At 43.2% G+C, this 12,962-nt stretch overlaps 1 protein-coding gene across 1 annotated transcript; it reads left to right on the forward strand.

Annotated features, from left to right (window-relative positions):
* The first annotated feature begins 3,156 nt into the window (after positions 1-3,156).
* Positions 3,157-8,551, forward strand: aldh8a1 (aldehyde dehydrogenase 8 family, member A1). Its single transcript, XM_084378320.1, has 7 exons — positions 3,157-3,363; positions 4,200-4,347; positions 5,268-5,423; positions 5,508-5,657; positions 5,732-5,988; positions 6,257-6,418; positions 6,506-8,551. The coding sequence occupies exons 1-7, from the start codon at positions 3,223-3,225 to the stop codon at positions 6,956-6,958; spliced, it is 1,467 nt and encodes a 488-aa protein (XP_084234446.1). The 5' UTR covers positions 3,157-3,222; the 3' UTR covers positions 6,959-8,551.
* Positions 8,552-12,962: the final 4,411 nt, after the last annotated feature.

Here is a 12,962-nt window from a genome sequence, read left to right on the forward strand (position 1 = left end):
TAAGTGGAGGAGGAGCTGTGTTTCTGTTTATATATGTGTTACTCTGGACATGTGGTGTGAAGGAAGATGATGCTAAATGAACGTGACACCATAAATATGTAGTTTGAGTTTTGATTTCAGGAGTTTAAACTGTCCATCTCTGCCAAACTGGATAAAATCCTTTAAAGCCTTGCAACAGTCTGTGAATATGAGCATCCTGCACGCCAGCAAACCATATTTTCCTATCTATCGAACTACTTATGTCAAAGTAAGTGGAAAGTGAAAATGTAGAGGTGAGAATTTCCCGTCAGGTTTGACAGTGACACAGCTAGAGCGGAAAGCACCACAAAACATGCGTGTGAGTATATAGACAGATTTTGCATGTTTGGGAGATCAACAAACGGCTCACTGCACTTTAAGTACACTAGTTTAGCTGTTTATACATATCTGAGGTGATTCGGTGTATGCATCCTTAAAAGCGTTGGACAAAGATACCCAGGTTTTCCAAACATTACAAAGTTTTGGGAAATTGTTGAGATGGTGGAAAGACGAGGAACATGTTGCCTACATGTTGTAAGTTGGACCAGAAAGACAGGAAACATCAAAAGGAGATCTGAACTTAATTGACAATGACTAATCAATGGAAAGTTTAACAGGAAATTAATCATAAGAAAAACGCTTCCTGCCTTGCATTTTATCTACACAGCTCGAAGGCATCACTGTCCTGGTCATAAATAAAACCTCGATGTAACTCGGCGTCTGTTTAAAATAAGCAAGCTGCCGTGACTCAAAGATGCTTTTCTGTTTTCCATCAAAAAAAATAACTTAATGTAGATGTTTCAATAGTCTGTAAAAGTTTATAAACTCATGTAACTGAAAAACGTTCTGAGAGGACTTTCTTTGGGTATTGTGAATCAAGAGGCACAAAAAGATCACTAAGTGTGTACCTAGTCACCCTGTGCAGAGGGCAGTACTCAAAATAAAAGAACAAAATGGTGAAAAAGCACCAATCACAGTCAGATAAAGGTGTGGACAGTGACAGAGTGTGTTTGCAATTCTGAGGGTTTCCGGGGTGAGATCTTTCTTAGAAGACTTTACAGTGGCAGTCAATGATGAAGGTGTTATCAGATTATGTCTCTGATAAACACTTCCTGTGTGTTTACCCACACAGAACAGTAAATGTGCATGACAGTGGGCTACAGGTTAACAATGCAGAGAATGGACAACAAAGCATAAACTGCAATGCATACAATGTATATTAAGCAGTGAAAACATGCTGCCAATCGAGATTCACTCAAATATGACTCATGCACAGATGCCATGTCAGCATCGGCAGTTACAAACACTGCAGAATTATATGTAACGTGTCTTGGGCAACGGTCTCAAAAATTATGAGTCATTTCAGACCGAACGGACAAAGAACAGGATCGAGTAAACAAAAACAAGCACTGGCTGAAAGACATTTGAGGACACGCTTCCTTGCTTTGGACTGCGAGTTTACCTTATATTGATCCCCATGTCACCCTCTCTGAATTCAACCCAATCAAAATCCTCACAAGGAGGAATTTCCCCCGGCTGCCACTAGATGGCGATGTCTTCAAGTGTCCTGCTACAGGAGTGCATAAAGTCATGCAGTTTAATATGTCGATCACCGGGGAACACATTTGAAATACAAAGACCCCTGAGGAGCCTCTGAGGCATCTAAAGAGTCAAGAGGAGGTTGATGTTAAGCAATAACTGCTGTTTCAAGTCTGGATTGTCAATGATGGTGAATCACTTTTTCTGTAAATGGATGAATGATGCTTTGGCTTCATCATAGGAAGCTGGCATCCTGAGTCTGTACTTTTAAAAACTGACAGTCACGCGGTTTTGTACATAAGCGCTCAACATGTTGGACAACACACAAAGTTTACGTGTTCTTTCATGCCTGTTCATGCGTTGGCAAGCATTTCTCCTTGTGCTCATAGTTATACGCAGCAGGAAGAGAGAGGGACCCTATGGTGGTGGGACACATTTCATGGGAATGTAATAGAGAGGTCAAAGTTGCATCTGACAGCAAACAAGACCATTAGCAAGTAGACTGTTTTATTATTTTTTGTGTAATTATTATTATTATAGTTATTCTTAATACAGGTCTGTGGGTTGGATTCCAACTAATCTGTGTCAAATAAGCCATGACATTTTAACGATTTTTGTGTTGAGGATGAATTGAGGAGTCTTAGGGCGCACTCACACTTGGCAATCCGTACCGTACCCAAGCACGTTTGACCCCCAAAGTTCAGTTTGTTTGACAAGTGTGAGCGCTCCGTACCGTGCTCAAGCATGGTATGTACTGGCACGGTTGGAAGAGATTGGAGAGCAATGTGAGTGCAGGCCTCCACTGGAGATGAGGTACGGGCAACTGGGCCAAGTGTGAGTGCGCCCTTATAGTCAGAAAAAGGAAGCTGCTGTCTCACTATTTATCAACAGGGGCCGCCAGAATCAACAAAGAAGGAAGGTCCTTGTTGTAGCTTTAAGTACAAATTCCAAGTATTTGTACTTTCCCTCAGTACTCCCATTTTATGCTACTTCATAATTCTACTTCACTACATCTAGTGCAACTACTATAGTTTTTACTCTACTACATTTGTCTGACAGCTTTGTTACATTTGATTTGCTGTTTTTACTACCCTTCTTTTGAATTTGACTTTTCCTGATGAGCTGAAGGATGAAGTGGTCATTTATGGGTTAAGAAAAATCTACCTCTGTATAAACTATTTTAAAACCATCTTGGATTAGTTGGAAAATGCATCGTCACAAAGCTGAGCTCATGAAAAGTTGATATTTTTAGAGATGTGTGGTTCTCACAGCACAGCTAAGCTACGAATACATGATAGTCTTATAGAAGACACCTAAAAAGTTCATATTAACATGCTATGGATCTAAACAAAAATCATACCTGTGATTGCTGAAACTGGTAAAAGTGATCCTTAATAATAATATAAAGGTACACCAGCTGTAGGAAGCTTCATTTATCTTTTAACAAGCACTAATCAGTAACCAGTATTTTTGAACACTGGTTACAAAACAGTACCGTGGCCTGCGAGAGTCATTAGCTTCAATCATTGATAGAAGAGCTCACTGTTCAGTGGGAGGATCCGTTCAAGGCGAGGTGAACTAGTGACTAGACACATCGCCTGCAGCAGTCTGCTGTCATTTTCTCCGTCTTTTTTTGTATTTTTTTGGAAGCATCAGTTGACAGCCATGTCGAAGACCTCGGAGCAGCTTTTGGTTCTGGAAAACTTCATCGGGGGGAAGTTCCTGCCTTGTCGGCGTCACATCGACTCCTACGACCCCTCCACGGGAGAGGTGTACTGCAAAGTGCCTGACAGTGGAGAGGAGGAGGTGGGGCGTCCAGTATTACTTTATTTTTATTATGCTGCACTATGCATTCTGTGTTTTCTCTGCAGAATTTGTGTTGAGAATGAAAGCAGGTGCATGAAGCTCTTTATTTTGCTGCGACAGCTCTACAATAGTACGTTCATAAAGCCTTAATGTTGAGATTTTGTTGAAGCAAATCTGAAATGTCTGTGGGGTTGCACAAAGTCTACAGGCTCTACTGTTCCTCTTTGTTGTTGCATTTGACCTGTGTTTGACATATGTTGCAACTTTTGAAACCTTTTTTGCAATCAAACCTAGCTTGACTCATCACATCCGCTCAACTCACTCATAAACTTTACGAATACTGCAGGGATGTTGTGCTGAATTGCATTTTATTAGAAGCCTGTCACTGATTTTAATTTGCACTTAGTACTTGTACAGTTTCACAGAGCGGAGGAAGGCACCTTTGCTCTTTACAGAGTCAACAAGTCAAGTAATCATTAAACATGGGCTGTCACGTGTCAATAAATCTTCATATTTTGTGCTCAACAGTGGTTAGATTTATTATTTAGGGCCTAAAAGTTGTCATTACTCATGTTGTATTTTGTGAAATCAAAGTTATCAGCCATTATCAAAATGGCAGTGTGCTTTTGCACCTTTGCACAGAGTTTTAGAGGCTGCGAGAGATAAAGGGATCCAGTATTTCACAAGGAAAATAGACTAAACTGGAGTGAATGAGCATACGTTTACGTAAAAGAAACCTTTACTTCCCCCTCAGATTGATCTTTGGACAACATGGTGGGTCCTGACCCTGATGAAGTGTCACACAGAGGGGTGTGTTAATATGTTACTGCCTGCAGGTGGAGGCAGCGGTGGCAGCAGCTAAAGAGGCCTTCCCCGGCTGGTCTGAGCGCAGCCCGGAGCAGCGAGCGCAGGTCCTCAACAAGCTGGCCGACCTGATGGAAGCCAACCTGGAGGAGTTTGCACAAGCTGAGTCCAGAGACCAAGGTGTCTTATACTGTGATACTACTGCACACTGTACACTGGACTGGGTCAGTGGGTCAGAATTTGATAACAAGGAGTGTAAAACTTACACACATACACTGCTGGAAAACATTTGGATCAAAAATGTCATAAAGCTTTAAAGCAGTTTCTGTTCCAGTGAAGCAATGACTGATGACTGGCTGTTGAGGGCTGCAGCCAAAGATCACTTTCATTATCAAGTAATCTGCCAGTCACTATACTGATGAATCGTTGATCGTTGTAAACATGTTACTACAATAATTCAGTCATTACTTTAAGCAGCATTCATCATAAGTGCCTAGAAGTTACTGAACTGTGGTGCACAGATTTGCTTCTGAATGCTCCGGGGTTTTTTTTTTCTTATAGTTTGTGGCTGTTCCCATTTTATGCCATAATATTGACTGTGAAAGTGCTGGACATAATTTTTAGGTTTGTAGCAACAGTGGGAGTGCCAGAGGAAATAGGTTCATGAAAAGGGGGTCATTAAACTCATGCATGTTGTGCACTAGGCTGACATTTGGCCTGAGGGTGGCACTAGAGAACAGCTCATTAACTGACCAAAATAAACAGATTCTGCCCCGAAAGGCCCGAATGCTCGAGTCAATTTAATGTTAATTTTGATATTTCTTAAACACGGTACAGCTTTGAGAGATGAAAGGTCCAGAGGTCAACAAAAACTTCATGACTCATATTGAATTGTAATTTTTGGGAGCGCAAACATTACATTCAGGGAAATCCTGCCATTTGATTTTTGGGCTATGTTTTCACGGATGCAAAGTATGGGTCAAAGGGACATTTTTTACCTGATGATAGCGCTAAAGCAAAGTTAGACTGATAAAAAGTTGTTGATTAGTGTTTCAGCACACAAAATTGGAATCTTCTGTGTCTTTGTTGTAACATTACAGGTAAAACAGTCACATTTGCACGGAGTGTGGACATCCCCCGATCCGCGCACAACTTCCGCTTCTTCGCGTCCTCGGTGCTCCACCACACCACCGACTGCAGTCAGATGGACCACATGGGCTGCCTGAACTACACCATCCGCTGCCCTGTGGGCGTTGGTGAGCGCTCAATGTGTTTGTATTAAAATCTGTACATGATATTTTTGCTCTGTGCGTTTTTAAATGGTGCTGTTGTGTTTGCAGCTGGTCTGATCAGCCCGTGGAATCTCCCCCTGTACCTTCTGACCTGGAAGATCGCACCTGCCATCGCTACGGGCAACACGGTGGTGGCAAAACCCAGCGAGATGACCTCCGTGACCGCCTGGATGATGTGCAAGTTGATGCAGCAGGCTGGTAGGACTACAGCACCCACCCCCTTATGCACACAGAAGTTAGAGGGACTCTCATAAACATTTCTGTCTTTGCAGGCGTTCCTCCAGGAGTAGTCAACATTGTGTTTGGCACCGGCCCGAGAGCAGGCAACGCCCTCGTCGGCCATCCTGAAGTCCCGCTGATCTCCTTCACTGGCTCCACCGCAACTGCTCAGCGCATCACAGAGCAGAGCGCTCCTTACTGTAAGAAGCTCTCGCTGGAGCTGGGAGGGAAAAACCCTGCTCTGATTTTTGCTGATGCAGACTTGGACCAGTGCATCGAGACCACGGTTCGCTCCAGCTTCTCAAATCAGGTAAGAAAAGAGTGTTAGTCAGTGATGATTCAGATGGATTATTTTAGTATGAGTCTCTACATTGTTTCTTGAAAATTCTGCATACTGTACCTTTAATGTCAATGAAATTGGGCTGGTATTTTTGAATGTCTGTGTTATGAGGCTGCAGTGACATGATTTGTCCACACGGGGGAGCTCACGTTCCATGATTTGTAACAGGTATATGCATGAAAACAATGTCCCAAACAATCAGTGCCTCATCAAAATCCTCTATCCTCAAATCTCTCAGGGTGAAATCTGCTTGTGCACCAGTCGGATCTACGTAGAGAGGAGCATCTACTCTGAGTTTCTGGAAAGGTTTGTGGCTGCAGCTAAGAAGTGGAAGACAGGTGTGCCCTCTGACCCCGGCAACAACAACGGAGCGCTCATCAGCAAAGAGCACCTGGAGAAGGTGATCATGAAAAACACTTTGAAAAAAAAAAAAATTCTATTTGAAAAGAATGAGAAAGTTGAAATCCCGCTTTCTCTTGATCCCCAGGTTCGAAGCTTCGTTGCTCTCGCCAAGTCCGAAGGTGGCACCATCCACTGCGGTGAGGGGGTTGACCCGCTGGATCTCCCTAAGCGCAACGCCAACGGCTACTTCATGCCGGCCACTGTCATCTCGGGCATATCTGACAGCTCCCGCGTCATACAGGAGGAGATCTTCGGGCCCGTCACCTGCGTCAGCCCCTTTGACACCGAGGATGAGGCTGTTTCCAAGGGCAACGGCGTGCGCTACGGTCTGTCTGCCACCGTGTGGTCCCGGGACGTGGGGAGGGTTCACCGGGTGGCCAAGCGGTTACAGGCCGGTCTGGTGTGGACCAACTGCTGGCTGGTGAGAGATCTGAACCTGCCCTTTGGAGGGATGAAGAACTCTGGTGTGGGGAGGGAGGGAGCGAGGGATTCCTACCACTTCTTCACTGAGGTGAAGACTGTCACGATCAAACACTGAGGCGAGATGGCAGCAGTGGCTGAAGTCTCGATTGGTAAACTCATTTTCTCCTCAGAGCAGGTTCAGAAATGTGGAGAATGTTTTGGAGTTGACATTTATTGACCTCTGTCTGCAGTCTATATGAATTTCAACAGCGAATTTCTCTTTCTGCCGTTCCTGGATCACTGCAGCCTGTAATGAAGTCACAATTGTAGATTACAACAGTAAGAGAAGCTCAAAATGGAACAATACAGATGAATAAACTGAAGATCACAATGAAAAACACTGTCATCACTGACATTCTTGCGGTGCCACTGGTTTCACAATTGTGTGTAAGCTTATGGGAAAAATGACCCTGCTTCTCATTTGATTTAAAGGAACAGTTCACCCAAGAATGAAAACTCAGTCATTGTCTACCCACCATCATACCAGTGGAAAGTCAGATGAAGTCTTGTGGTCTACCGAATGTTTCTGGAGCTTCACAACTAAACAGTGATGCAGCGTTTTCCTAAACAACTAAAGTAGATGGGGACTCAAATCAACTTGGGTTCTCGGGCCTTCCAGAGACTTGGATTACACTAAATGAGCTGCATTGAGCCATTTAATGTTTGTTTTTTTAATGCTTTGTTTTAGAAGTCCCCATCTACTTCAGTAGATTCAGGAGAGTGCTGCAACTCAGCTCCAGAAATGTTTTTTCACCCGATTTTCCATCGTCATTTTTGGGGTGATCTTATAGACTAATATGTCAATAAACAGATTCCCAATGAGTTTATCACTACTTCAATACAGCATGTTGTTTATTTTGTGAATTATGACTCCATTTAGAGTAAAATGGACAGTAAAGCCCGGTATGCTTTAGAATATACCACGTATATTCTCCACCATCTCATCCAATTATGGTCACTTCTGTAATGCCAAACTCAAGGCTTCAATGCTTTTGTCTAATCTAATCACTTTCATTCACTCTTGGCTGAATATTTTGTACCACTGTCCTCCATGCTGAGCAATTAAAATGCAGTGACTAGTGCGTACTTCAAATGTGAAAGACCCAGATAAGGCAAAACTTATTTATAGCCCATTTCAAGAAAAGACGATTACGATTTGTGGAGTTAGGAACAGAAACTTAATCCAACATCCTTTAAAGTTTACAGTGCAGGTGCGTGTCCTGCACGACAGTTCAGGAAGTAAACTCAAAGAGAAGAGTCGTTGAACAAAACCCCTGAACTTTATGAGCGTGCTGGTAATTCTTCAGCTGTTTTGTAACACATATTTAAGATGTCTCGAAAATCACACAACTTGACACATGTAGTTCAATGTGTTTACCCCGAAGTCTGGGTTATGTCACCGTCGTCTGTGGAATGCTGTCACTCTTGATAGCATCTCTGACACAATGATTGACAGGGGAAGATGTCAGGTTCTGGATCTGTTACAAGAAAATGGGTCTATCAGCACACTTTGTACTTTTCATGTGTAGCGGCGTCATCCTTTATGGCCGCACACTTGGTCAAAGTCTGTTCGGTCTTTACTGCATTACTGTACGTGTGTAGAAGTGACTGAACTCGACTCATGTTGAGTCGTGTTTACGTCTGACCTGCTATTGTAAGAAAAAGGTGAATAAATGTCAGACTGTCCCGTTTGATGGTTGGACAACATGTTTGAAGAGAGAATATGAGGAATGTCAGCGGGCTGAGTGAACTGGGTGACTGTCTGACTGGAGGCACATTTTGTCCTCAACAACTGTCATGAAAAGTTCTTGCTGCTTCACAGGAGAGCTTTCAAATGATAGAATGAAGTCTGTCAAAATTTTTTTAACGTCACAGACACCTTCATCCATAATACCCATAATGAAGTTAGACCAAGTTTGTCTCCCAGGGTCCCCCATTTGATGGAAGTTTGAAAAGGTGTGGAATTAAAAGGTGATCTCGTGGTCTGATGTATCAGATGTGTTGGCGCCTACATTACCCACAATGCAACTCAGCCACAGAGTGACATCACTGGAGGCAATTTATCAGATTACATGCAGCTTCCTCTGGAGCCACAAAAGGCTTTATACTATTCTTTTTTACATATACAGTAGTATAACACCTGTAAACACACTTCAATGTGCAAAATTGGTGGAGTTACCCTTTAAGTGATTTGGCAAGCAATTCATGTTAAACTCAGAATCTTAGCAGTAATGCTGAAAATCTGTCTATTACAACCATCCTCAGCAGTTTGTTTCATCTTCCCACTGCCCCCCTCCCCCCTCTGCCCCTTATTAAACATGCCTCCTCTCCTTGCTAAACATCTGATCGTTCCCTAATGCGGTGTGAGATGAGACTGACGTCTTACAGTGCGTCCTGCATGCAGATGAGCACCGTGCACTCTGCTCCGCCTGAGCTCCCGTGCCAGCTCAGGAAAAGAAGGCACACAGGGGGGGACGGGGGGGGGGACGCACCCTATCCTGAATACGAGTGTGTAAAATCACGTCCCCCTGGTGAGCTGTATGTGACATTTACCACAGAGCCAGAGTGCGTCCCACCCTCTGTGTTTTGACTGGGGAATGGGCTTTGTGCTGTGTCACGCTGCACGACTGTACGCACACACAAGCACTCATACGCCTTCCAAGAACATAGCGTGTGTTTAAATGGTTACCACCCAAAAAGTCAGGTTAGGAGGTCTGAAGCGACGTGTTTTGTTGCACCAAGCACACACACACACACACACACACACACACACACACCCGCCAAGTCATAATGTAACACACAACATAGGAACAAAGCAAGTCGGCGATTATTTCGCTTTCCTCTGTTTCCGCCCTTTTTCTTGATTTATCTTACATCTTCCCCTCTTGTGGAGGTTTCATTGAGAAGGAAAGGGCTCATTGAGGCCGGTCTCGCCCCGCTCTACGTGACTTTGAGGACACTGCCGGTGCCTCGGGCCAAACCAAGCATTTAACTTTCACCTCACTTATCGGGCAGGGGGGAGAAAATGAAAATAGAGCATCCTTCCATTTTATATCCACGAGGAAACTGGAAAGTCTAGCCAGTCAGAATATATAAAGGGTCTGTTTTCATGCCTGCTGCAGGGATGTGATAGGCCTCCTGCAGAGAGCCTTCTCATTGATATGTATGTGAGGAGAGAACAGTCCCAGCCGACAGCCGTTTTCTCTCTTCTTTTGGCCGAAACCCAGTCTTTTTTTTTTTTTAATGTGTCTTTAATTATAAACGGACATACAGGAACATTTGGTTTTCTGTTTGGAAACCGGTATGTGAATGTGTGTTGCCATGTAAGAGAGATAAAGGTTAAGGGAAATCCAATCCTGACCTGGAATCACCATGTTATCCTGCATCCTGCGTTTGACAGCTTTGTTTACATATGTTGCTTTAAACCAACACAACCTTGTCCAATATGACATCCGATATCAGAAGAGAGAGACAGATCGTTTCTTGTAAGAGACAAAGTAGAATATGTAACAGTAAAGACAAAACCAGCGATCAGTGTTTTTTTAGTCTTCTTTATTCTGGCTGAGGCATTTGCTTTTTTTGGCTTTGATTTTACCTTCGTATTCTCTCTCTCTCTTTGAATGTCATGTGTCACGCGCAGTAGGCTTGCTCTTTCTCACAACCAGCCTCACCTTTTCTCACCAGGCTGCCCGTCTCTCAAGGCCTCCTGTCACATTTGGGTTTGGGGAATTTTCCACAGCGGGCGGCCTGAGGTTTTGTGGCAGATAAGCCCCGAGATGAAGCCGAGTCCTGAGAAAATGCTGCAGTTCAAGCAGGTTAAGCAAACCCAGCCAAGTTTACCCCGTGTTTGTGTGTCGAGGGAGGGTGAGGGAAAGTTACTTGGCTACAGAGAGCCAAATGTGTGCAGCTGCATGTCAGTCCCTGTTAGGTGCAGTGTATTTACTTATCTAAAAAAGGTGAAATGACAGTTAAAGCCACATATAATCCTCAAAAGAACTTGACAAGGACACAACGATCCTTTCCCTTCACAAATACTCCCACTTCTTAAAAAATGCTTTAGATAAGAAAAAAAGGGTTTTTCCTTTCATTTATTCAAGGTAGTGAATCGGTCCCTTGCTTTTAAAGGTCCCAAGTGTGGAATTTCACTGCTGCCATGACTAAACTGGAATTGGAAACCTGCACTCGTGAATCATTCAATTGCAAATCCTTTTTATTGCCTTGCATTCTTGTTTTGGCTGCGCGCCATCCCTGAACCGAAACCCTGACGACCTGTGCCCTCATTTTTTTTTAACCTGTTACGCAGCAATGGGTTGCGTCTTCAGGGGTGGAAAGGTTCGTAGACACATGTGGGCTCAAGGAAATACTCCTGCCGCTGGATGACAGGTAAAAAGTAGTCTCTTGCCCCAAGGTTTGCATAGGAAAAGGCATGTGATTGAATTAAGAAGAGGACCTAAAATTGCTGAGGTCAGATACAGGGCTACATGTATTATTTTGTTATATTTTTGCAGACACAATAAAAGCTTTTGCATCAGAGTTAGCGAGCAGCTAATTAGCATCTGTTGTCCCTGGGCAGGTAGACAAAAAACAACCAAACCACTGCATAAAACAGCACAAGACATAAAAGACAATGAATGTGGACATTTCACCAAATAAAAAAGCACGAGACATAAAAGTTCATCAGTGTGAGATAAAGACATTAATTCATTGTTTAGCCACTAGGGGCAGTAGAAGTAAACTGTAGACATAACACAGGCATACTACCATTTACCAAACAGCTGCCTAAACAACATTAGCATCACGTTACCACCTGGTGGATGTAAGTCAAGTGATGACTCTCTTTTCAGCACTGTTCGTGGTCTCTACCAACTCCTGGGGGAAACGTCTGTCTCTTTAGCTGCTACGTAAATGCTCCAGCTGGTAGCTAATCTAGCTAATATATTTGGTTCTGGGCTGAAAGTGTAATGGGGTTTCTTGACCTTGCACATTGAAAACAGCTGCTGCAACTGGAAAACAATGCACGTTAGACTGAGTGAAAACATTATAAACCAAAACAAATGAGCTGAAAGACGCTAATATGGTCTGTGGTAGCTGAGGGAAACAGGGTGGTTTCATCAGTACGTATGACCTACATATGACACACCTCTCAAATTACACATTCATCCTTTTATCCTATGAGCCGACACTAACTGAAACTCACCTGGGTCTGCTGACACAATATGGTGTGAATTACATGCCATTTTTGCATATTGTCTTCAACTTACCAAAGAAAAAACTGTAAACATGTACCCTTAATTTGTCTTTTTTTGCTTTTCTTTGGAGTTGTGACTTCATTTCCTTGGTGATGAAGCATTTGTGACGCTGATGTCTCATTTTGACTCAGGCTAATATGATACTAAACATCACCGTAGTTGCCAACATGTGGTGACCTAGATCTATTCTTCCTGACAAATTGTGTGAATGATTTATCCTGATTATACATCAGTTACAGCATTTTGCCAAAGTCTCATTTTACCTCTGGGCAGACATCCACTATGTGTTTACCCATATTGTGTGAATCCATTATGGGACACAAAGGATTATCTCCATTGAAACGCAAAAGCAATAATATTGGGTTATATCATTTGTGTACCTAATGATAAAATTAGGTCACTTTTTTCTTTTTAGCACAGGTACTATCATGATAGTTGTTCAGCATTCAGCAGGTTTGATCGGTATGAATGCCGAAGATTCATGGGAAGCTTGGAAAAAGTGGGGCAGGACTTTGGTTCTTTTTACTTCCACGCCACAAACATTTAAAGTGAGGCAGTCCTCTGTCTGTTGTGGTTGATGCTCCTCGGTCCTTCATGCTCCGAGCCAAATTCTACCTCTGTGGACAAAGAGAGTGAAGCGCAAAGGGATGACGATTAGGTTTGGTGGAAAGTGGAGCTCAGACATGTGAGGAAGCCGCGAGTAATGACATTACGACAACATTGTGCAAAGGTCTGGGTCTGGTATTGCATTTGAAATATGGCCAATCCATCCATGCGCTCTAGATGGATAATTTACACCAAAATGAGGTGACATATTACGGAAAAAGATGA

This window comes from Pagrus pagrus (genome assembly GCF_965226575.1).
Source record: "Pagrus pagrus genome assembly, chromosome: 16".
Taxonomy (NCBI): domain Eukaryota; kingdom Metazoa; phylum Chordata; class Actinopteri; order Spariformes; family Sparidae; genus Pagrus; species Pagrus pagrus.

Bases quoted from the DNA above. Each gene is read 5' to 3' on its own strand.
- aldh8a1 (XM_084378320.1), top strand. From the start codon at position 3,223: ATGTCGAAGACCTCGGAGCAGCTTTTGGTTCTGGAAAACTTCATCGGG. The intron at 4,348-5,267 runs GTGTCTTATACT...GTAACATTACAG, and splicing joins AGCTGAGTCCAGAGACCAAG to GTAAAACAGTCACATTTGCA. The intron at 6,419-6,505 runs GTGATCATGAAA...CTTGATCCCCAG, and splicing joins GCAAAGAGCACCTGGAGAAG to GTTCGAAGCTTCGTTGCTCT.